This window comes from Stegostoma tigrinum, chromosome 19 (genome assembly GCF_030684315.1).
Source record: "Stegostoma tigrinum isolate sSteTig4 chromosome 19, sSteTig4.hap1, whole genome shotgun sequence".
In the NCBI taxonomy this organism is placed as follows: domain Eukaryota; kingdom Metazoa; phylum Chordata; class Chondrichthyes; order Orectolobiformes; family Stegostomatidae; genus Stegostoma; species Stegostoma tigrinum.
Genome location: NC_081372.1, coordinates 7,496,673 through 7,523,050, shown reverse-complemented (window position 1 = coordinate 7,523,050; position 26,378 = coordinate 7,496,673). Strand labels below are relative to the sequence as shown.

The 26,378-nt window shown below is 43.8% G+C and overlaps 1 protein-coding gene across 5 annotated transcripts in view; it reads left to right on the top strand.

The window, feature by feature from the left end:
* The window catches only part of unm_sa1614 (un-named sa1614), a 259,073-nt gene that overhangs the window by 107,760 nt on the left and 124,935 nt on the right, over positions 1-26,378 (top strand). For all 5 annotated transcript variants that reach the window (XM_059652726.1, XM_048550344.2, XM_048550345.2 and 2 more), the window contains exons 4-6: positions 16,862-16,933; positions 18,027-18,076; positions 24,874-25,003. In XM_059652726.1, the coding sequence (XP_059508709.1) occupies positions 16,862-16,933; positions 18,027-18,076; positions 24,874-25,003 (252 nt within the window). The remainder of the gene's footprint in view (positions 1-16,861; positions 16,934-18,026; positions 18,077-24,873; positions 25,004-26,378) is intronic.

The window sequence follows — 26,378 nt, the reverse complement described above, 5'->3', positions numbered from 1 at the left end:
GACTTCTTAGGCCCTGGGATTAGGGTGAGGGGGGAGGTAAGGGACAGATGTAGCACTTGCTTCGGTAGCAGGGAAAAGTGACTGGGGTGGTGGGGCAGGAGGGGAATGTGGAGTGGACAAGGGATTCATGGAGAGAGCAGTTCCTCTGGAAAGCAGATAAGGGTGGGGAGGGAAAAATGTCTTTGGTAATGGGGTCAGATTGTAGATGGCGGAAATACCAGAGGATGATGTGTTGGATTTGGAGGTTGGTGGGGTGGTACATAAAGACGAGGGGGATTCTGTTTTGGTTGTTATTGCGGATAGCGGGTGTGAGGGATGAGTTGCAGGAAATGCGGGAGACACAGTCGAGGACATTTTCGATGACTGTGGAGGGCAAGTTGCAGTTCTTGATAAAAGAGGATATCCGGGATGTTCGGAACTGGAATGCCTCATCTCGGGAGCACATGCGGCGGAGGCGAAGAAATTGGGAGTAGGGAATGGCCATTTTACAGGAAGCTGGACGAGAGGAGGAATATTCTAAGTAGTTGTGGGAATCGGTAGGCTTAAAGTGGATATCGGTTTCCAGGTGGTTGCCAGACATGGAGACAGAGAGGCCGAGGAAGGAGAGAAGGGTGTCAGAGATGGTCTAGGTAAACGTAAGGTTGGGGTGGAAGATGTTAGTGAAGTGGATGAACTGTGGGAACACAAGGCAGCACCGAAACAGCCATCAATGTAACGGGGTAACCCAATCGCAGGGCTGGATATGTGTTTGCTAATCTACCTCAGCAAGAAACAAAAGCAGCCTAAACATCATGGTGGCATTTAAGCCTCAGGTGCTCTCCAAAAGTTCCTTGAATAGTAGGACCTCTGAGTTTGTCTGTGTTGTTGGAGTGACTTTCAATAGAATAGAGTTGAGGCCTTCTCTACAATTTGCCTGCTATCTTGTGGAGAAGGTCTATTGGAGTGCTAATCTGCCCCAATCGCTGCAGGCCATGTCTGAACATAGCAGCATCAAAGAAGTTCAAGATGCTGAATGTTTGCAGCAATTAAACTTATGCAATTTCTGATGTAGGAACAGAGCATGGAATAATATACATTTTCAAGAAATTAAACATCCTTGTCATAACAAGGTCATAATTCAGCCCACGCCAAAAACAAAAAAGAACACGTTTAATCATCCTGGAGTCAAAATCAATTAGAATAGACTTTAAAAAGTGTAACTAATTTTAATATTTATCAAAATATCAACATTTCTTGATTGAAATAATGAGATGTTATGCATTTCATTTCAATTTTAGTTCAAACTTTCAGATTGTTGGGTGGGAAAGAATTAGTTTGAATCCAGGAAATGAAAAATCACGGCAGTTGAAAGAGGGGTGGAAGTGGAATGGAGAAGAAAATCATGCTTGTGGCTAGAACTATTGGAATGGAAGTTTAAATAAGAACATAAGAAATAGGAGTAGCAGTAGGCCATTCACCCCCTTCTAATGGGCTGAGTGCTTCATGTGGATAAAGTTTAGTACTAAGCATGTTCCAGAAGATCTTTTACATAGAGCATAGAACATTACAGCACAGTACAGGCCCTTTGGCCCTCGATGTTGTGCCAACCTGTCATACCGATTTGAAGCCCATCTGACCTACACTATTCCATGTACGTCCATATGCTTATCCAATGACGACTTAAACGTACCTAAAGTTGGCGAATCCACTACCATCTCAGGCAAAGCGTTCCATTCCCTTACTACTCTCTGAGTAAAGAAACTACCTCTGACATCTGCCCTATATCTTTCACCCCTCAATTTAAAGCTATGCCCCCTCGTGCTCACCGTCACCATCCTGGGAAAAAGGCTCTCCGTATCCACCCTATCTAACCCTCTTATTATTTTATATGTTTCAATTAAGTCACCTCTCAACCTTCTTCTCTCTAATGAAAACAGCCTCAAGTCCCTCAGCCTTTCTTCCAGACCAGGCAACATCCTAATAAATCTCCTCTGCACCCTTTCCAGAGCTTCCACATCCTTCTTATAATGCGGTGACCAGAACTGTACACAATATTCCAAGTGCGGCCGCACCAGAGTTTTGTACAGCTGCAGCATAACCTCTTGGTTCCAGAACTCGATCCCTTTATTAATAGAAGCTAAAACACTGTATGCTTTCTTAACAGCCCTGTCAACCTGGGTGGCAACTTTCGAGGATCTGTGTACATGGACACCGAGATCTCTCTGCTCATCTACACTACCAAGAATCTTACTATTAGCCCAATACTTTGCCTTCTGGTTACTCCTACCAAAGTGCATCACCTCACACTTGTCTTCATTAAACTCCATTTGCCACCTCTCAGCCCAGCTCTGCAGCTTCTCTATCTCCTCCTCCTCTCGTTTGAGTACGTTCCTTGAGCTGGCCAAAAATGATTTGCTTTGGTAGTCAGAATTCAGGCATCCTAACTATACAGTGGAGTTGGCTTTGGATGATGATGGCCTCAATACTGTTTCTGTAAGCTGCTTCAAGTTTGACTCATTTAAGGTGAGATAACATCTCTGCCAAACCTCATGGATTTCAGCCTATATGCAGAAGCAATGAAAATGCAATTGAAACTGTACTGTCAAATTATATTAATGGAAATAAATGACAAAGCATGTAAATGCCATGCGGATTAACTAAAACTGATGCAAATGCTATACTGGAGAGCAGGATGCATTGGTCCTTATGCTTAATTGGCACATGTTTCTCCCTAGCAGAACATTCCCTTTCCACAATTATCACCAAATGTTAATTGCATAGTTGGTTACATGAGGATCTGGCCATCAACCTGTGCATCTGCAGATGACTTCAGTCTGGCCTCGGCAGTAAGATTTTGATAATATGTATCTTGAAGGTTTGCACAATTAAGTAGTTGACATGCTGAACCACATTACTATCACAGACAGCATTAACTATTAGCAAATCTAGTCAAAACATCAAAGACTATGAATCTAGTGATTTCATATACAACCTTGAATGTCGTGAGAAGTGTTGGAGGCAGAATAGGCAAAATATAGAAAGAGTAAGCCATTACCTATAAACTGAGTGACTTTGTGAAATAGAAGAAAAATTAGTCCCTTTTGACAGATTATGTAATGAGCTCGCTTTGCTTGTTCACAATTGTAGAACATACAGAATTCAAGCACCTATTCTAAAAGTGCTAAAGCAATATGAATTATTTATTGCTTATGAAGGATATTCAGATATTGTTAAGGTGGAACGATGATTTTGTGAAGTCTGGTGACCAGTCATTGCCATCAGCAATCACTCACTAACAAATATGATTGTCTACCTAGAAAAATCTATGTCACTGGTCCTGGGTTCTGTGGATCTTGATCTGATGAGCCTGATCCAAAAGCCAAGTCTCCAACCAAAAATTTGACAGGTGTTTCCTGGAGGTGGAATTGGCAATTGGCCTTGAGATTGTTGGCATTCCTTTCTCTGATTCCTTTTCCATTTTTCCTCTTGCCAACGGATGTTCTCAAAGAATTGCATTCCTTCTGAGTTGGTTTCAGAATGAGATTCTCTTGTGTATTGACACCCATATTGTTTTTCTTGATGGAAGTCAAGAGCCTTTGAAATACTCCTCCTCCTCTCGTTTGAATATGTTCCTTGAGCTGGACAAAAAAGATTTGCTTTGGTAGTCAGAATTCAGGCATCCTAACTATACAATGGAGTTGGCTTTGGATGATGATGGCCTCAATACTGTTTCTGTTAGCTGCTTCAAGGATGCTAATGTTAGTACAACTGTCCTCCCAACTGATGCAGACAATCCATTTCAAACAACATTATGGTATTACCCAAAGGTCTTGAGGTGGCGTTTCTACATAGTCCAAGTTTCAGAATCATGTAGAAAAATTGGAGGGATGACTGCCTTATATACAAGGATCTTAGTATCTGTACAGATGTCGTGTTGTCAAAGCCTCTCACCCTTAGGTGTCCAGAGGCAATGCTTGCAGATTGAATGTAATATTGAATTTCTGCATTGATGTCAGCCTTAGATAGTGCAGAGTAGGGCTCCTGAGAGCTCAGTCGCAGCAACGGCATTGGCAGTGACAAATGGGCCTAGCAGAGCTCACAGTGGCAGGAGCATCGGTTGAGGTAAGATGGCATTGCAGAGTAGCAGCTCTTGTTCCAGCAGTATGGCACAACAAAGGGAACTCGAGCCTGGCTCCAAGGCCATGGCAGAGCACTTAACAAGAAGGACTGTGAAGTTGAATATGATTTCTTTGCTTCTTTATTTTCTGCCTTTGTGTTCTATGCCTTGGCTTATTTTTCTGTGTTTTAAGATGGTGTGAAGAGTGACAACACCTTACAACACATCTCTGTATTTTGTAACAAAATACACGTGACAATAAGTAAATAAATAGATAAAAGTTGGTTTCCCAGTTAGGGGAAATGTTGCACATTTGGGAGGATTTCTTCATAGATCTTAATCAAGGGATGATCCACTAAGACTGAACTGGACTTGAGACAGGTTGGTCAAAGATTTGAGCCTTCTTGAGGTTGAGGCTGAGAGCAGTTCTCCGGTATGCTTCCACAAAGGCATTAATGGAAGCATGAAGATTCTGTTCCGAGAGAGCAGGAGTGACATTGTCAACCATATACTGAAGTTGCACAAGCAAGGTCGGTGACATTTTCTTCTTGGATTTCAAACAATTGAGGTTGAAAAGATTTCCATCCATTCTGTAGACAATGTCCAAACCACCAAGAAGCTTGTTCTTGACAAAATGCAGAATGGTGGTGATGAAGTTGGGGTAAGGGTGAGGGTGATGACAAATCCCTGCTTGACTTCTAAGGATTCTGTCATATTACCACTGGAGAGGTCTTGTTTGGGAGGAGAAGGAGGATGGTGATGAATTACACTGGATAACCAGCCTTTGACAGGATCTTCCATAGAACTTCCCGATATTAGTCAGGTCAATGAAGGTGATGTTCCTGACATTTCTCTGAGTTGCTGAGCAGTGCAAATCACACCCATAATTCCACTGTTTGGTCAGAAGTAACACTGGCTTTCAGGAATGATTTCCTCTCAGATTGGGAGAAGGTGCCTAGCAAGAATTTGTGTGATAATTTCTAGGCAATGGCGAGTAGGACGATTCCTTAGTTATTGTCTGCTTTCTTTAAGACATTTGGCATTGGCAGCAAGCCTGAGATTGGCAGGGATTTCTTCATTGTCCCAGGTTTTCAGGAACAGATGATGGGTAAGCTCTGCTCCTTCTCTGCTAGAATCCAGTCTACTCCTGCAGCTTTTCCATTCTTCATGTGGCAAAAGGAGGCTTATGCCAGGTTGGAATCCATGATCATCTTAATTGGGAATTGGGTAAATTTCCTCAAACATGTCCTTTTCAATGATTGTATAGTGGTTTAGGAGGTCTTGGGAGTATTCTGTCCATCAGAAGCAGATGTTTTCTCTGTCTTTCAAAAGCCCGCCCCATTGTTATTTCTCACTGGTTTGAGGCCAAAGGTGTGGGTCCATATATTGCCTTGAATCGAATTAGTTTTATTGACATATGTACTCAAATGGGTACGGTGAAAAGTTTAAAAGTCCGCATTTAAATTACCATCTTAGGTACAACTAGTATAAAGATAAAAGAAATCCACCATGACAGATCATAAGAATAAATTAGAAAAGAAAGAAATAAAAAGTTCAGAACGACAGTCCTTCCAACCAAGTCCATGGTGGCACCTAGCCTCCAGTCCATGTCAGGCCATAACGGCGAAGCTGGAAGACCACTCTGAAATCTCCTCAAGGCCAGAAATCCATGATGAAGGCCACACTAGGCTGGGAGATCACTATGCGCTGCAAAGAGACTGCCGCGCCAGGCCCCACATGCCCCTGAGAGACCTTCACGCTGGGATAAGAGATCACCACACCAGGCAGTGGACTACCACACCAGGCCAGAAGACCACCTCCACCATGCTCAAAGACTGCCATGCTGGAAGCTGAATAGGTTGTGGCAGCTGTCAACAGCGCACACTTCGGCTCAGGAATTGATAAGTGGTGTGCTGTTAGGCACAAGAAACCCCAGGCGTCATGCTTTTCAACAAGGAGTTGAAGCTCCTTAACATCCTCAACTACCATTTGGTTCTTGATTTCCTTAGTTCTTCTTTGTAACTCCATCTTTGCTGTTTGATTTCTCCTTTCTGCCTCATTGGTGCTGATGTTTTACCAGGCAGGAAGGGCTTTCCTCTTCTTGTCCATAAGATTTTGAATGATGTGATTATTCTCAATTAATCAGTCTGATTGTTTCCTAGTCTTGCAGCCAATGGCTTCTTCATAGCATGAGATGAAGGCCCTCTTCAGCTTTATCCAGATTTCTTTCGCCCTACAAAAATGAGCTGTTTGGAGATTTTGATCAATACATTATTGGAATCTTGCTTGTCTACTTGGCTCTTGAAACTGTTCAACATTGAGTTTTTTTTTAATGATTCCTTTGTCTTCAGCTGCTTTTGGTGGCATTTGACAGACATTGAGGAGTGGGTGGACCAATGTCCATCTATCATACATCTGCATTGATCATTGCTTTGGTAGTGAGGACATCCTTTAGGTTTTGGGATTAAATGATGACTTAATCAATCAAGAGCAATGCCTTGAATCTTGATGTCTCCAAGAAGCCTTGAACCTGCCTTTTTGGTGTAACAGTGTGTTAGTGATGCCCAGTTGGTGTTCCAAACATGTGGTGAGCAGGAAAATCTCATTGTTACAATTCCAAACTCTTTCCTTTCCAGTGTTGGATGTCCTTTCCTGGTGTTAAAGTCTCCAAGGAGGATAATTTTATCTTTGTTTGAGATGTTGGCAAGTAAGGTGTACATTGTGAAGGGAAATCTTTGGATCATCTGTGGTATTCAAGTTTGGAGCTATAGGCACTCCTGACTATTGCCTCTGTAGTTGGAGAGTCATAAGGTGATCGTTGATGCCACCAGGGAGCTCCGAGAGTTGGTTTACAGGTTTGCTCTTGATAGTGAATCCAAATCCACGTGTCCTGGGTTGATACTCCGGTTTTCCTCTCCAGAAGAAAGTGTAACCACTGCCTCGTTCCCTTAGCTGTCCTTCGCCTGCTCCCCAAGCGTCCTGCAGGACAGCGATATCGATGTTGAAGTGCCTTAGTTCACAGACAACAAGGGCATTTCTTCATTTTGCTCATTGTCCATGAAGATTTGTATGTTCCACATTCCATGTTCCAAGATTGAGTTTGACTTTGATTTTTACATGCTGGTAAATGTGCCTGCTTGATGCAGTTTTCCAGAGAGGTTGGTGATAGCATACACTATTTATAGGGCATCTTTTTCAGCCCCTGCCTCATGCAGGGTAAGCAGAGAGGATCCTGAAATGAACTGCTCAGTTGTGAAGAAAGCTGCTGAAATGCCTTCCTATTAATATTCCAAAAGTGAAACCACTGAATCAATCTCTACCACCCACATATCGGTCCAAAGTGTGTGCGTGTCTGCGTGTGTGAGATAGCTGTTGCAGGGGGGTTGTGAGTGGTCTTGAATTCCTCGAGCTGGATGCTTTGGGTGCAATGTCTTTTAGTGTGGGAATGCTGTTGCACATCAATAGAAGGCACACCAAGTTCCAGTGACAAGGGAACTTCAATGACTGGGATTTCTCAACTGTTGCAGTCTTCATTCACCATCACAGCTGTCGATATCACATGAGTATCTTCTGCCTGAATCACCATTGAAGTCTTGTTTTGGATTGTACTTTGTCTGGTTCCTCTTCTCCTGCCTTGCCATCATGAGTGAACCTGCCAGGAGTTGATAACTGATAGCATCACTCTTGGAATCAATGGAATGCTCAAGCAAGGTGGCAATCGACAGAATGGAGTGACCAGTAATGTATCATTATGAAGTATTTGTTAGTGCATAGCTTGCATTCACAATGTAAACTCTATTAAACAATGTAACAGAGCTTTCAACTATTGCATTGCTTCCAGTTGATGCTTTTGGGGCAGTGCAAGCAACCACTGGCAATCAACTTTTTTCGCTGTTTCATGATCTACGTAGCAAATGGCTGGAAGTGACTACAACACATTCCATAACTAGCTCTTTGATCATTTCTGTCCTTCACAAGTTATTGGATTTGCTGATTCTATCATTACAGACAATGAACCACACTTGGTTTGCAGTCAGTCCAGGAATTATCTAGCAAGCCATAGAATTCACCAGAATAAAGTTTTGAAATGTAATGTTCTATTTAATGGCGTTATAGAGCAAATCAACGTGGGTAGAGTGTGAGTTAGAATCATTGAGGGGAAACGCATTTGATCCAGCTATTCATACCTGCATTGTATGTGTCGATTCATTCCATATGATGATTTGAAACAAATTGGCCACATGGATGAAAACCAAAAGAACTGTGAATGCTGTAAATCAGGAACAAAAACACAAGTTGCTGGAAAAGCTTAGCAGGCCTGGCAGCATCTGTAAAGAAAAAAAAAGTCATATTTAATGTTTCGGATCTATTGACCCTTGCTTAGAACCAGATACATGTATGACTGGCTGTAGCTTTCTCATTCTGCTTGCAAAGACTGTTTCTGTACTTGGGATTCTGAATGTTCATTTTCTGTAAGAAGTGTCAATGTACATAGATTGGTGTTGTTTAAAATAATAATGATTCTAATGATTTAGTTTTAGAAGGAGGAGAAGGTGCCTTCAATTATCCATTGTTTGGTTCATGTCTGTTCTTGGTGCTATGTGGAGTTAGTCAAGATGTGGTTATAGAAACTAAATGTAATTGGTGGCCGGAGAAAATTTTGGAAAAGGTTTTGTTAAAAAGTTGTGTTCAAATGCACAACCTAGTGTATGGCATCTTTTCATACTTCTAGGTATGAAACAAAATATTGGGCACTCAGTTGGTGCTTTCAACCAATCAGCAACATGTAAGGAGGCTTATCTCTCAACATGGATGTCTTCGGCTGACTGGCTATTCTGTGATCAATTAAATCAATTTCTATTCTTTGTAATCCATTCTTGCTGAGAATATTCAAGCATTTGTAGCAGAGAATGTTATCTTATATTTCAACTTCGTATGGTGCTACAGGAACACAGCATGCCATACAGCATCAGAGGAGCAGGAAAGCTGATGTTTCAGGTCAGGACCCTTCTTCAGAAATGGCGAGGGAGAATGGAGCTGGGAAATATATAGAAAGAGAGGAGGGGTGGGGCTGGGGAAAGAAGGTGGGATGGTGATAAGTGAGTGCAGATAGATAGTGGTGAGATTGGTCAGTGAGGTGGGAGGGCGTAAAAGTGGGAGAGAAGATGGACAAGTTGCGTCAGGTCAAGGAGGCGGGGATGAAAAGGAGGGTTGGACATGGGATGAGGCCGGGGGTGGGGAGATTCTAGTATTGGTGAGTTCCGTGTTTAGGCCTTCAGGTTGTAAGCTCCTAAGATGGAATATGAGGTGCTGCTCCTCCAGTTTGCAGGTGGTGTTTGTTTTTGTTGCGGTGAGGGAATGGGAGGGCAGAGATGGGGGAAACGAAAGAGATGCAATCAAGAGCTTTTTTGACCTCCTGAAGTGAGGAAGTTGAGGTCCTTGAAATAAGCGGACGGCTGGGATGTTCAGGAGTGGAACACCCCATCTTGGGAGCAGATGCGGCGGTGGAATTGGGAGTAGGGGATCGCATTCTTGCAAGAAGATGTGTGAGAGGAGGTGTAGCCTAGGTAATTGTGGGAAGCAAACTAGGTACTACGGCAACATAGTCCTCGACCACATACTGAAGCAAATGAGATAATACAGCCATGTTGCCCTATCTTCCCCAGCCCCACCCCTCCTCTCTATTTAGTTCAGAGCTCCCTTCCCCCTCCCCCTTTTTTGACGAAGGGTCCCGACCCAAAACGTCAGCGTTCCTGCTCCTCTGATGCTGCTTGGCCTGCTGTGCTCCTCGAGCTCCAGACTATGTTAGTTCTGACTCCAGCATCAGCAGTTCTTATTATCTCTGAATGTTGATTCCAATTACCCAGATTTGTTCCATGTTGTTTGAATCTATTCCCTAACAAGAACTTATTCATTCCAATCTAGAAAAGTTTAATTAAAATATAGGGTTGAAACTTAGCCTTTTCTGTTAGCTCTGACTTGCATTGAGTTTTTAGGCCTCACAAGCTGCCTCAACCTGTGTTACCAAACCTACCTTATTAATTATCTGCCCTGCTCCTATATCGGTCTTTCATGTCTGATTTTTTTTTATTTATTATTGCCACCTACCTAGGTACAGTGAAAAAAAGTTTTGGTTTGCATGTGGTACAGGCAGATCATACCATACAAAGTGCATTAGAATAATAGAACAGAATGAAGAATACAATGTTACGGCTGCAGAGAAGGTGCACAAAGAGTAAGATCAATGTTAAACTTAAAATTTGAAAAGTCCATTCAGATGTCTTGTAATAGCAGGGAAGAAGCTGTTCTTGAATCTGTTGCTATGTGTGTTTAAGCTTTTGTATCTTCTGCCTGATGGAAAAGATTGAAAGAGATTATAACCAGGATGAGGGATGTCTTTGATCTCATCTATACTTCTTGCTATCTTGGGAAGGAAGCCAATATAATCAATGGATGGAGGGTTGGTTTGCATTCCAGACTGGGCTGTGTTCACAACTGTCTGTAGTTTCTTTGGTCCTAGGCAGAGCAATTGTCGTAGCAAACTGTGATGTATCCTGATAGTTTGCTTTCTATGGTGCAACAAAAAAAGTAATTGTCTTTATGGATATGCCAAATTTTCTTTGCCTCCTGAGGAAGTAGAAGCATTGTTGTATTTTCTTCACCATACAGTCAAATGTGTGGACCAGGAAAGATTGTTGGTGATCCTCATTCCTTGGAACTGGATGCACTCGATCATCTTCACCTCAGCACCATTGATGTGGACAGGGGTGTGCCTTCCACCTTGCTTCCTGAAATCAATGACCAGCTCTTTTGTTTCATTGACATTGAGGAAGAAATTGTTATCTTTACACCATGCCACCAAGCACACTACCTCTTTCTTGATTTTTGTCTAAAAAAATTGTTGGAGATCCAGCCTTCTAAGTTTATATCGTCAGCAAACTTGTACATGGAGTTAGAAGGGAATTTGGCCACACAGTCAAGAGTGTACAGGGAGTATAGTAAGGGGATGAGTACACAGCCTTCCAGGACACCAAGGTTGAGGATTATTGTGGATGAGGTGTTGTTGTCTATTCTCACTGGTTGCGGTCTGTGGGTCAGGACATCGAGGATCCAATTGCACAGGATGGAGCAAAGACCTCGGAGGTTGGAGATTAGTTTGGTTGGAATTATGGTGTTGAAGGCAGAGCTGATTACTATGCCCTGGCCACTTGCCATTTCTGGAACAACTTGTTACTCAACGGATATACCAGAATTCACCAGCATTCCTTGCATCCTTGCCATCTTTAGAAGCTCCTTATGCACCAGGTCAAGCACTATCAGTCCAAAGCTGTCCTGCATGGTTGCTGCCATTTGTATCAGACATGCTAGACAAGGGAAATCAACACCCAGCTTTATGGGTAAGGCCTGGACATCCGGATGGATGGGGTGGTTCGTAGACAAGTCTTCCTGTATCTCCAGGACCAGCAAAGGAGTCTATAACACCAGCTCATGCTACACTGGTTTGAGGTTACTATTCATGTTGAAGCAGTATCAGTGATCTGGAGGAATGTACTGTAGGAAGAAGATCAGTGTCCTTCTCTACGCTGAGATAATGGGAACTGCAGATGCTGGAGAATCCGAGATAACAAAGTGTGAAGCTGGATAAACACAGCAGGCCAAGCAGCATCTTAGGAGCACAAAAGCTGACGTTTCAGGCCTAGACCCTTCATCAGAGAGGGGGATGGGGAGAGGGTTCTGAAAGAAATAGGGAGAGAGGGGGAGGCGGACCGAAGATGGGTAGAGGAGAAGATAGCTAGAGACGAGAGTATAGGTGGGGAGGTAGGGACGGGATAGGACAATCTGGGGAGGACAGACAGGTCAAGGAGGTGGGATGAGGTTAGTAGGTAGGAAATGGAGGTGTGGCTTGAAGTGGGAGGAGGGGATAGGTGAGAGGAAGAACAGGCTAGGGAGGCTGGGACGAGCTGGACTGGTTTTGGGATGCAGTGGGGGAAGGGAACCCCACCTCTTCCTCCATTATATTGATGACTTTCGGCGCCGCCTCTTGCTCCCAAGAGGAGCTTGAACAGTTCATCCTCTTCACCAACACCTTCCACCCCAACCTCAAGTTCACCTGGGCCATCTCCAATACATCCCTCACCTTCCTGGACCGCTCTGTCTCCATCTCGGGCAACTACCTAGAAACTGATGTCCATTTTAAGCCCACCGACTCCTACAGCTACCTAGAGTACACCTCTCCCCACCCACCTTCCTGCAAAAATTCCAGCCCCTATTCCCAGTTCCTTCGTCTCCACCGCATCTGCTCCCAGGATGAGACATTCCACTCCTACACATCCTAGATGCCCGCGTTCTTCAAGGACCGCAACTCCCCCCCCACCCCCCCCCCCCCCCCCGCAGTGGTCGAGAACACCCTTGACTCTGTCTCCCACATTTCCCGCAACACATCCCTCACACCCTGTCCCTGCAATAACCGCCCAAAGAGAATCCCCCTAGTCCTCACATACGACCCCACCAACCTCCGGATACAATGCATCATGATCTGACACTTCAGCCATCTACAATCCGACCCCACCACCCCAAGACATTTTTCCATCCCCACCCTTGTCTGCCTTCCGGAGAGACCACTCTCTCTGTGACTCCTTTGTTCGCTCCACACTCCCCTCCAACCCCACCACACCCAGCACCTTCCCCTGCAAACACATGAAGTGCTACACTTGCCCCCACACCACCTCCCTCACCCCCATCCCAGGCCCAAAGATGACTTTCCATATCAAGCAGATGTTCACCTGCACATCTGCCAATGTGGTATACTGCATCCACTGCACCCATTGTGGCTTCCTCTACATTGGGAAAACCAAGCGGAGGCTTGGGGACTGCTTTGCAGAACACCTCTGCTCAGTTCACAATAAACAACTGCACCTCCCAGTCACGAACCATTTTAACTCCCCCTCCCATTGCTTAGACAACATGTCCATCCTGGGCCTCCTATAGTGCCACAACGATGCCACCCGAAGTTTGCAGGAACAGCAGCTCATATTCCGCTTGGGAACCCTGCAGCCAAATGGTATCAATGTGGACTTCACAAGTTTCAAAATCTCCCCTTCTCCCACTGCATCCCAAAACCAGCCCAGCTCGGCCCCGCCTCCCTAACCTGTTCTTCCTCTCACCTATCCACACCTCCATTTCCTACCTCCTAACCTCATCCTACCTCCTTGCCCTGTCCATCCTCCCCGGACTGACCTATCTCCTCCCTACCTCCCCACCTATACTCTCCTCTCCAGCTATCTTCTCCTCCTCTACCCATCTTCGGTCTGCCTCCCCCTCTCTCCCTATTTCTTTCAGAACCCTCTCCCCATCCCCCTCTCTGATTGAAGAGTCTAGGCCCGAAACGTCAGCTTTTGTCCTCCTAAGATGCTGCTTGGCCTGTTGTATTCATCCAGCTTCACACTTTGTTATCTCCTTCTGCACTCTTCCAGTTTCTCCTTCTGCACTCTTCCAGTTTAAGTGCTGACGGCTTCTCTCCAATACCTAACATATACTCTACTTCTGCTGTTGTATCCACTCCTAACAACCACTCTCAGAATTACATAGAACATAGAACAGGACAGCACAGGAATGGGCCCTTTGGCCTACAATGTTGTGCCAAACATGACACCAAATTAAACTGAACCCTTCTGCTTCCCCTTGGTTCATAACCTCCATTCCTTGCATATTCGTGTGCTTATCTAAAAGCCCCTTAAACACCCTTATCATACTTGCCTCTACCACCACCACTGGCACTCCTACCGCTCTCTGCAAAAATGAACTTGTCCCTCACATCTCCTTTGAACTTTCCCCTCTCACCTTAAAGGCTTGCCCTCTAGTATTAGACATTTTAACTCTGGAAGAAAGATTCTGACCTTCATACTTTTATCAAATTCTATCAAGTCTCCCCTCATCCTCCACTGCTGCAGAGAAAACAACCTGAGTTTTCTACACTCTCCTTATAGCTCGTACCCTCTAATTCAGATAGCATCCTGGTAAATCTCTTTTACACCCTCTCCAAAACCTTCCTGTAATGTGGTGAACAGAATTGAATACAATACTCTAAGTATGGCCTAACCGAAGTCTTACTAAGCTGCAACATGCCATCCTGCCTCTTGTACTCAATTCCCTGACTCATAAGGGCAAGAATGCCATACTCTTTCTTTGCTGTTCTGTGTACTTGCATGGCAACTTTCTGTGAGCTATGGATTTGAACCCCAAGATTCCTCTATGCATCAATGCATTCAGTGTCTTACCATTAACAGTATACTTCTCCCTTAACATTTGATCTCCCAAAGTGCAGCACCTCACACTTACTTGGATTAAACGCCATCTGCCATTTCTCCTCCCATATCTTCAACTGACCTATATCCTGCTGTACCCTTTGACAAACGTCTACACAGTCTACAACACCACCAATCTTTATATTGTCTGCAAGCTTACTAGTCCACCATTATACATTTTCAGCCATGTCATTTATATATATCATTAAACAGCAAGAGGTACCAGTATGGATCACTGTGGAACACCACTAATCACAAACCTCCAGGCTGAAACCTGCAGCCACTACCTTCTGCCTTCTACGTGCAACCCAATTCTGAGTCTATGCGGCCAAGTCACCATGGCTCCCGTGTATTTTAATTTTCTGGATGAGCCTACCCTGAGGGACCTTATTCAATAGCCTTATTAAAACTCATGTAGGCAACATCCATTGCTCTACTCTCATCGATCACCTTCGTCACCTCCTTAAAAAGTTCAACCAAGTTCATAAGATAAGACCTGCCCTGCTCAAAGCCATGCTAACTGTCCCAAATTATGCCATTCTTTTCCAAATGTGCATAAATCCTATTCTTAAAAATTCTCTCCAGTAGCTTCTCAACCAGCTGTGTGAGATTCACCAGTCTGTAGTTTCCTGAGTTATCCTTATTGCCCTTCTTTAACAGAGGAACAACATTAGCTACTCATCAGTTTTCTGGGATCTTTCCAGTAGCTAGCAAGGATACAACAATCTTGGTCAAGGCTCCAGCAATCTCTTCTCTTGACGCTCTCAATAACCTGGAATAGCTATCATCGGGCCATGGAGACTTATCTACCTTAATTATCTTAAAGAGATCCAATACCACTTCTTTCTTGATCTCAAAATGCCCATCTCAAATTTCATGCTATTTGCTCTGGACACTTCACAGATGCACATCCGCTTTAGTCTTCCATAATACCTGCCTTTTTTATATTCCAAAGGGAAAACATCCCACAAGTGGGCAGAAAGATCCAATTTGGGTGTGTGATGAGCTGTCTATCAATTAGCAGCTTAGCCTTTATGAGGAGATGATTCCGTCTGCCTGGCACAAGGCTTCAATTGGTATTCGAGTCTGTTTTTGACTTTCTGTGCCCACAAGCCCTGAGCAAAGCCTAGCCCTTTGACTGACGGCCTGCTGACAATGTGACAAGCTTTCTGACTTTGTGACTGTGCTAAACTGTCTGGCAAGACAGCAATAATATGAACTAGTATCTTTAACTGATAGAGCAGAGTGAGGAAAAATGTAATTCTGGGCAGACATGGTGTGACTATCCAGCTAGGGTGAAACTGAGTAAGTACTGTGTAAGTGGACAATGAGCCCAGAGATACAGCTTGGTCCCTTATAAATGTGAACTAGAGCCCTATGCTTTCTGCAAGGAAGTGAAAGTACCTGGAGAAGGATAGATCAAGGAGCACACATCCTGATGAGCCAAAAGGATCATCTCAGCAAACCCTGTGAACAGGGACCATCGACTGGTTTTCCAGTCTTACCCTCTTCCTATAACACCTGTTTTCTCCTGTCTGTATCTGTCTATATGTATCAGGGTAATTTATAAAGAGGTTATAGTTTTAACTGGTAGAGTTGTGTATCAACAGTGAATTCATTAATTTCACACCCATTTCTAAAACCGTCAGCTTTTGTGACAACATCTAGAATAGTGGAACTTGATTTCCAGCATACTACCCCAGTCAAGCTAACATTGTTGACTTTTCTCAATCACCAGCTTGTTTGGTGGGTTTCATAAAATGGGAGGCTGAATACTAATAAGTTGTGGCCATTAACAAGCATTAATCCCCATCAATTGGCATCTCCTCATTGCCTAGGGAGAATCTCACCATGCCATTTGTGAAAAGCATAAGATAAGGTATGTGTTTCTCCTGATGTTTCTGAACTTGTGGCCTAATTTTTCCACACGTTTAGTCATAACCTGTACCACTCGGAACCTGATAAGATTCCACCCATAAATTTTATTGTACATTATGTGGAGCAGAAGAAGAGGGTAGGTAATTTTTTTCTTTCCTTAATTTTTAATTCCCATCTTCTGCTGTCCCACACAGAGCTTTGTTTCTTTTGCAAGTTTTGCCAGGCCAATTGACTGCAGGAGGAATGATTAAACCCAATTGTATCCTGTCCCTAATTCCAAATGAGCATGTTTTTGGGCTAATCCACCGAGTAATGCTCAGAAGCATGAACCCTGCTAGATTTACCCTTCCAGAACTCTTCAACAATCCAAATTAAGGCAAACTGGAGATTGAATCTGCACTATTTTTATTTGTATAACCAGCACTTAATAAGATCACTGGATCATTAGTGGATAACGTTAATTCCATTCAAAGTATATATCTTTACACTTGCCCTCTGCCTTTTATTTTTGTCCATTTTGTTTATTTGTTCTACAGCATCAATGCTTTCGCTATCTTGATTGTGTATTTTTTTTCACTTTTAGATGCAGAGTGTGAATCACATTGTCTTTTTCCTGAATTCACTGCTGAAAGGAGAACTAAAAGGAGTTAAGGGGGTGAGACAATATTGACTATACTTCTGCAAAAAAAATTTAGGTGGGAGCTTTGTGACATAACAGTTAATACTGAGTAAATATCTTGATTTTGCAATTCCTTTGATGTCAATTGTTGGTCATTACTTGTACAAGTAAAGCCATTTTCTTAAAAGCCATACTGCAATTCTAACTCATACAGGCTGAAAGCGAATTTCTAGCGCAGATTGAATTGGCCAAATTCAGGGCAGCATCCGAGACACTAAATCAATTTTAGCACCTTGAGCTGAAAGGTAAAACAAAATGAGTCAGATTTCACACCCATCATTCACGACTATTCATTGACTGCTCCAGAAAGGCATTTGTATATGGTTAATGGTCAAGGATTGGGCTCAAATTCAATGCTGCCATTAAGTCAATATCTAAGTTCAGAACAGGCAAAAGAGTGGTTTAGGAAAGCAACTCATCACTTTTCGAAGAGTAATTTGGAGATGGACAATAAAAGCTAACTTTGACAGTAATGTCCACACGCAGCTATTACTGAGTCACAGAATAATGATGTATAAAGAAAGAATGCAGCTTATGTAGTACATCTAATATAATAAGGACAGGTTTATTAGTTTCTTAGCACCAGAATTTGCAACATGAAATGGATTAGCACGTGCATTTCAGCTAGTACAATCCCAGTCACATCACTAGGCATGTGGCATGGTGGCTCAGTGGTTAGCACTGTTTCCTCATAACACCAGAGACCCAGGTTTCATACTACCCTTGGGCGGCTGTCTGTGTGGAGTTTACACATTCTCTCTGTGTCTGCATGGGTTTTCTCCGAGTGTCCTGATTTCCTCCCATAGTCAATGATGTGCAAGTTAGATGGATTGCCATGCTAAATTGTCCGTAGTGTCCAGGATTGTACCGGCTAGGTGGATTAGCCATGGGAAATTCGGGGTTGTGGTGGGGGTGGTGCGGGGTTGCGTCTGGGTGGTTGGTATTCGGAAGGTTAGTGTGGATTCAATGGTTCAAATGGCCTGCTTCCATGCTATCGGGATTCTGTGATTGTTTTATGAAATAATCCTATTTACTCGTTTTTACACTTTTTCCACTTTTTTTTAAACAGGATTTAAAGAAGCCCTTTGAAAAAGCTTGGAAAGATTATGAAAGCAAATTGTGAGTTTCAAAGCTATTATAATGCTCTGAAGGAATGGAAATATATTTTATATTCTCTTCCTCACTCGCTTTTGTTCCCTACCACAGAACTACATAATTCAGGAGAATACTCAGCCCAATAGTGCCTATGCCAGAGCCATGAAAGAGCTATCTAATTATTTCACTCCTCAATAGCCCTTATGTTTTTGACTTTCAATGCATGTACTCAGTTTCTTTTTAAAAGCTACTTTCCAGCACGCTTTCACGATCCTTTTAGGCAATGCTTTTGAGACTATAACAGTGCATTTTGTAAAACAAAATCATCACTCATAATCAAATGCTAATGTTAATTATGTAAAGGTTATGTTAAATTCAGATCTCAAAGAATTCCTCTGGAAGGAATATGCAAACAAATGTACAATGCATAGTAGCTGAAGGTCCTCCAGAAAGTGTTCTCCTTTCTTGTCAGCAATAAAAGAGGATCAGCTTATGTCTATGTCCACATTTTCTTGTATGATGCTTTAATTATCCTACATGAACAAATCTGATCAATGTTTCAATTAGCAGCACTTCTGTGCCATATTATCTGTGGTGTGATTTATGTCTTTGACCAAAGGCATTAAGAGTTGCTAACCAGATATTATTTTGCATGACTGCAACTGTTATAACATCGTTCTTACAGTTATAAGATTTAGATAATCAGTGAGAGAAAAAGTTCTTTAAACTTAGTTATACTTATCGTAGATTCAGAAAATCCAAGTTACCATGAACAAAACAACTTAAATTTAAGAATTTGAACAGGCCAGTCAGAATAGTGGAACTGAATGGCATTTGGTATCCAAGGATGCATCAGTTATTCATCAAAATTAAGCTTTTGGTCTATTGTGCAAAGTAACATGGTAGGCTTTAAAGGGTAATAAAGTGTGAAGCTGGATGAACACAGCAGGCCAAGCAGCATCTCAGGAGCACAAAAGCTGACGTTTTGGGCCTAGACCCTTCATCAGAGAGGATGTTGGGGTGAGGGTTCTGCAATAAATAGGGAGAGAGGGGGAGGCGGACCAAAGATGGAGAGAAAAGAAGATAGGTGGAGAGGAGAGTATAGGTGGGGAGGTAGGGAGGGGATAGGTCAGTCCAGGGAGGATGGACAGGTCAAGGAGGTGGGATGAGGTTAGTAGGTAGGAGATGGAGGTGCGGCTTGGGGTGGGAGGAAGGGATGGGTGAGAGGAAGAACAGGTTAGGGAGGCAGAGACAGGCTGGGCTGGTTTTGGGATGCAGTGGGGGGAGGGGAAGAGCTGGGCTGGTTGTGTGGTGCAGTTGGGGGAGGGGACGAACTGGGCTGGTTTTGGGATGCGGTGGGGGAAGGGGAGATTTTGAAGCTGGTGAAGTCCACATTGATACCATTGGGCTCCAGGGTTCCCAACCGGAATATGAGTTGCTGTGCTTGCAACCTTCGGATGGCATCATTGTGGCACTGCAGGAGGCCCATGATGGACATGTCATCTAAAGAATGGGAGGGGGAGTGGAAATGGTTTGCGACTGGGAGGTGTAATTGTTTGTTGCAAACCGAGCAGAGGTGTTCTGCAAAGCGGTCCCCAAGCCTCCGCTTGGTTTCCCCAATGTAGAGGAAACCACACCGGGTACAATGGATACAGTATACCACATTGGCAGATGTGCAGGTGAACGTCTGCTTAATGTGGAAAGTCATCTTGGGGCCTGGGATAGGGGTGAGGGAGGAGGTATGGGGGCATGTATAGCACTTCCTGCGGTTGCAGGGGAAGGTGCCGGGTGTGGTGGGGTTGGAGGGCAGTGTGGAGCGAACAAGGGAGTCACGGAGAGAGTGGTCTCTCCGGAAAGCAGACAAGGGTGGGGATGGAAAAATATCTTGGGTGGTGGGGTCAGATTGTATTCTAGGTAGCTGTGGGTGTTGGTGGGCTTGAAATAGACATCAGTTACAAGCTGATTGCCTGAGATGGAGACTGAGAGGTCCAGGAAGGTGAGGGATGTGCTGGAGATGGCCCAGGTGAACTGAAGGTTGGGGTCGAATGTGTGGGTGAAGTGGATGAACTGTTCAAGCTCCTCTGGGGATCAAGAGGAGAATACACCTCCTCCCACCCACCCTCCTGCAAAAATTCATCCCCTATTCCCAATTCGTCCATCTCCGCCGCATCTGCTCCCACGATGAGGCATTCCACTCCCGCACATCCCAGATGTCCAAGTTCTTCAAGGACCGCAACTTACCCCCCACAGTGGTCGAGAACACCCTTGACCATGTTTCCCGCATTTCCCGCAACACATCCCTCACACCCCGCCCCCGACACAACGGCCCACAGAGGATCCCCCTCGTTCTCACACACCACCCCACCAACCCCCGGATACAACGCATCATCCTCCGACACTTCCGCCATCTACAATCTCACCCCACCACCCAAGACATTTTTCCATCCCCCCCCCTTGTCTGCTTTCCGGAGAGACCACTCTCTCCATGACTCCCTTGTTCGCTCCACACTGCCCTCCAACCCCACCACACCCGTCACCTTCCCCTGCAACCGCAGGAAGTGCTACACTTGCCCCCACACCTCCTCCCTCACCCCTATCCCAGGCCCCAAGATGACTTTCCACATTAAGCAGACATTCACCTGCACATCTGCCAATGTGGTATACTGTATCCATTGTACCCGGTGTGGTTTCCTCTACATTGGGGAAACCAAGCGGAGGTTTGGGGACCGCTTTGCAGAACACCTCCGCTTGGTTCGCAATAAACAACTGCACCTCCCAGTCACGAACCATTTCCACTCCCCCTCCCATTCTTTAGATGACATGTCCATCATGGGCCTCCTGCAGTGCCACAATGATGCCACCCGAAGGTTGCAAGAACAGCAACTCATATTCCGGTTGGGAACCCTGCAGCCCAATGATATCAATGTGGACTTCACCAGCTTCAAAATCTCCCCTTCCCCCACCGCATCCCAAAACCAGCCCAGTTTGTCCCCTCCCCCAACTGCACCACACAACCAGCCCAGCTCTTCTCTTCTCCCCACTGCATCCCAAAACCAGCCCAGCCTGTCTCTGCCTCCCTAACCTGTTCTTCCTCTCACCCATCCCTTCCTCCCACCCCAAGCCGCACCTCCATTTCCTACCTACTAACCTCATCCCATCTCCTTGACCTGTCCGTCTTCCCTGGACTGACCTATCCCCTCCCTACCTCCCCACCTATAATCTCCTCTCCACCTATCTTCTTTTCTGTCCATCTTCGGTCCGCCTCCCCCTCTCTCCCTATTTATTGCAGAACCCTCACCCCATCCCCCTCTTTGATGAAGGGTCTAGGCCCAAAACGTCAGCTTTTGTGCTCCCGAGATGCTGCTGGGCCTGCTGTGTTCATCCAGCTTCACAATTTATTATCTTGGATTCTCCAGCATCTGCAGTTCCCATTATCACTGATACAGACTTTAAAGGGTGTATTGCCTCCACCAAGTGGACTTTAGTTATTCAGCCAGCAGAATGTACTGACCAGCTGCTGGACTTGAATTAAATTTGGTCTTTTTTAAACACAAGGCCTCAGTTTGAATCAGCAGCAATCTGATATTCAGTTGCTTTCAAAGTCAAAATAACTTTATTTGATTGCATCATGTGCAGCGATTCAGGGTGTACTGCTCCCAGTATTACGATGTAGTGATAGCATTGCCAAACCAAATCAGCTTCACTATCACTAGATTTGCAATATGGTGAAATTAAAACATTCAATGGCCAGCAAAATTTACCACTTGTTCCTAACCAAACTTTACAAATAACTGATCTTGAACACCAATTTTTTAACTTAAACAAAACTTCACAGTTTATTATTAATAATGTAACATTGGCAGAATACAGAAAAACAACAAGGATAGCATTATTATGACCATGACAGCCAGGCGGATCTCATAAAATATGAGTTCCCTGATTGGTGCTGTTAATATTGTCCAATCAGGGATTCTGAACTGACAGATAAAAAGAGAGCTGTCATATATCCTGTCACTCTGAGAGCTGGCTATGAGGGAGCTGGATCAGTGTCAAGGAAGGGCCCAGACCGGAAACGTCAAGCTTTCCTGCTCCTCCGATGCTGCTTGGCCTGCTGCATTCATCCATCTTCACACCGCGTTATCTCAGTGTTTAGGACTTCCCACATGTAAATAAAGGGTGACTTGGTGATGGGATACCTGCCTCTGCAGAGCTACTTCAGTGCCGATGAGAATAGAGAACGTTCCTGAAGAAATTTGCTTGCAACACTCACCTTTAAGTTGGCATAAATATTTTTAGCTTTACTCGTTCAATCCTGCCATTGAAGACTGGGCCCAGTATGTGGAAAGAATGCATTTTATTTGGGCAAATAACATTGGACCAGATGGAAAGCAACAAATAATTCTCCTGACAGCTTGTGAGCCGCAGTGTTTTCCGTTATTAGGAGCCTTCTCTTCTTGATATGGGTTAAATGGGTGGCAAATGGGATTAGATTTATATACGATATCTGGATGAAATGGACAAATTGGCCAAAGGGTCTGTTTGCATGCTGTACATTTCTATCACTCTATGACTCTATAATACACACACTCCTGGAAATGTTGATCTGAGATAATGGGCCATCGTTTACTAGCAGGGAATTTGAGAATTTCCTAAAGTTGAACGGCATTCTATACATAAAGACAGTTCCATGTTATCCATCAGCCAATGGTCTTCTAGAAAAAGCAATCCAAATTTTGAAGGCAGGCTTAAAGATACAAGCCTGCGGCTTCACTAAATACCAAACTGTTGATTCATGGACCACCGCTTATGCAACTTAGGGATAGCTGCAACAGAGTTGCTAATGAGGAGAAGACACCACGCTGAGCCTGATCTTCCCAGACCTGGAGGGGAAGGTGAAATGGCATTAGAAACACCAGCGCTGGACACAAGACTTGACCAGGCCAGAGAGACAGTTTACTTAAGGAGACAAAGTTTGGTATAGGAACCATGGGAATGGCCCTGCATGCGTAAGAGGCATGATCGACGTGAGGTCAAGTCCAGTGATGTTGAAAATCGGGGCAGGTGCAGTGGTCCTGAATAAGCCCTTGGACCAATGAAAGCTGAAAACTCGTAAATGGACAGGAGAAAAACAAGCCAGGCTCCTCAGAACAGTCAGAAAGGTTGCTGGAACCTGTGGGTTCTCCCTCTCCGTCAATCATTGAAGAGACCTCGGTTTCTGAGATGGACACAGCGGATGTCATGCCTCAACACCTTTGCCATCTGGAGAATGAATTTCTTCCAAGACACTTTGGGCACTAGAGGTGAGCTTCTGTTTGCGTTATACACCGCCCATATCTGAAGCAGAGTCAAAGGAATCTTACTTGGTGTTAAAACACCCAAGGAGGAGCTACATAAAAAATACCAGCTTATGTCCTCAGACTCAGAAGTGGAGGGGCGTAGTGATTGTAACGAGGTCAGCCAGGTGGACCTCAAAATATGAGTTCCTTGATTGTGCCTTTTAATCTTGTCCAATCGGAGACTGTTGGCTGACATAAAAACAGGAATGTGGGACAGCCTGTTACTGTGAGAAATGGATTACTGTCAGAGACTTCCCACGGGTAAATAAAAGGTGACTTGGTGACAGGACACTGGCCTCTCTGGTGTAATTTTAAAGGTAATCAAAATAATATCTATAATGTAAAGCCTGATCATAACTCTCACTCACACAGACAGACGGAGACAGTTAAGGGATAAATTAGAAAAAAAATTATAATAAAAATTATAATACCAGGCATTCATGAAATCCTTGAGCAATCATTTGTTTACAGGCAAGTAGAACTGTATATCTACTTGAATTCTGAAGTTACCAATTAATGCAGACAGTTTCAGCAAACTTCTAAAAATACATGTACTTATTTCTTAGAGTCTAGGATTATTTTCTCAGACCATTGAACAATTCAGTAACTAGATAGAAAACTAGAGAGAGCAAAACAACAATCTCTGGAGGTTTTCAAAATCACTCTCCCTCCTTCTAAAATCCAGTCAGAAGCAGTTCTCTTTTTTTCTTTTCAATCAGCATTCTCTGCGATTGGCAGGTTAATGCAGGCCCTCCCTTGATTGGCCACCAACCTGTTGCCAACCCTGAGCAGAGCAACCACACAGTGCCAATTTGTCAACAGTGACCTTAGTATAGAATTATCTTCCAGGCCAGTCACCAACAGCAAACAATTGTCTTTGCTCTATTGTTCTTTGAAACAGGCTGTTACTCAAAATTCAACTCTAAACCTCAACTTACAGTTCCAAACCAAACCTAATAAGAAAAATAAAAGATAAATAGTAAGGGCCTCTGCACCAGAATTCAGAGCATATAGCCGAAGAAAATATATTTGCATTAATTAAAATATCATTTGGATGTACACCCCTGTGTTAGAATTTTTAAATATTTGAGGAAATCTGTGATTGAGAAACATTAGTTGTTGGTATCACACTGGAAAGACTGCAGTCTTTTCTGATCCTGTACCTTTCTGGCTTCCTCAGTTTAATTTTCCAAACAAAAATGCCATATTTGCATTTTCAACAGATAGGAATATTGATGACGTTTTATGTTTTACTGAGGCCAAAATTATGTGTGCTGTTGGATGCAAAATGAATTTTATATTTGTTCCCACTCTTTCATGTTGCAGTAAATTGAAGTATTAGATTCTCTGAGGGATTCATATTGGCCACCACTAATATGATGTGTAATCCTCTCATTATACATTTTAATAGCCCCAATAGCCCAGATAGCAAGCTGGCAAAGGGGTTAGTTAGTTGAATGCTTTCTCACATTTTACTTTTGCCAGTACTAAAATTGAAAAAGAGAAAAGAGAACTTGCAAAGCAGTACGGAATGGTACGAATTGAAGTGACTGGAGGTGAAATAGCAGAGGAGATGGAAAAGGAACGGAGGATGTTTCAACTGCAGATGTGTGAGGTATGTGAGAATTTCTGATTTATTTACTTCCACATGAAGTCCTATTTGTGTGGTATATTCATATCACTTTTAGAAATTTGCTATTGATTTCTTATGCCAGTAAGTCATTTTATTTAGTTCATTTCAACATTTCAAGTTGAAGGATTCAGTTTTAGAAAGTGGAACAATTCTCCACTTTTCACCTACCAGTGTGCCACTCCAAGGTTAGGTTTAACATGACAAGCTGTGGAAGTAAAACTTCTTTGACTCTGCTCCAACATGTTGTATCCCTGAATATCAGTTCACCTCCGACTACTATCAGTGTGTGACGGCTGTAATGGATACCCCAGGCATCCTGAATTGTGGGGTTCAGGCTGTCGTTTTACCTGGATCTATATTTACTTATCCTTTCATGCGTTGTGAGCTTCACTGCCAAAGCCAACATTTGTTGACCATTATTAATTGCTCTTGAAGTAAGTGGCTACCTCGGAGAATGAATGTTCCATATTTTTTCTTGTAAATTTAGCATTGTTTTCTACTTAACATTCATTAATAGGGAATTTCGGACGATAATTAAGTCACACATATCATGTAGGTCTGAAGTCACATGCAGGCCAGGCTAGATAAGAATGGCAAATATTCTTTCCAGAAGGACATTAGTGAGCCAATTTATAGCTTTGGAGTCACCATGACTTATATTCCAAATTGATTAATTGGTGGGAATTGAATCCCTGTCCCCTGAGCTTCAGAACTGCTCGTCCAAAAACATTACAGCCATGTCTCCATCTCCCCAAACCAGATGAAGCTGCCCAAGGCCTGCAATCGGACACCTAAACCCACCATAGTCAGACTTTCATCTCACGATCTGGATGAATACATATTCAGACTCAAGAAGCAAAAACATATTATTTTCTAAGCCCCTTTCCCTACCTCCATCTTGTAACAGCATTGTCAAGGAGCAGATAGCATCAGTGGTTTCTTAGTGATTGCTGGAGAAGTGCGCAATTAAGTGAATTAGACTAGATTACATACAGGGTGGAAACAGGCCCTTCGGCCCAACAAGTCCACACCGCCCCTTGAAGCATCCCACTCAGACCCATCCCCCTATAACCCACTCACCCCTGAACACTATGGGCAATGTAGCATGGCTAATCCACCTAACCTGCACATCTTTGGACTGTGGGGGGAAACTGGAACACCCGGAGGAAACCCACGCAGTCACGGGGAGAATGTGCAAACTCCACACAGACAGTCGCCCGAGGCGGGAATCGAACCCGGATCCCTGGCACTGTGAGGCTGCAGTGCTAACCACTGAGCTACCGTGCCACACCAAATTAAATTAAATTAAAACTGCATCACGTGGAGAAGCCAAATTTTGGGTGCTGTTTTCTAGAAA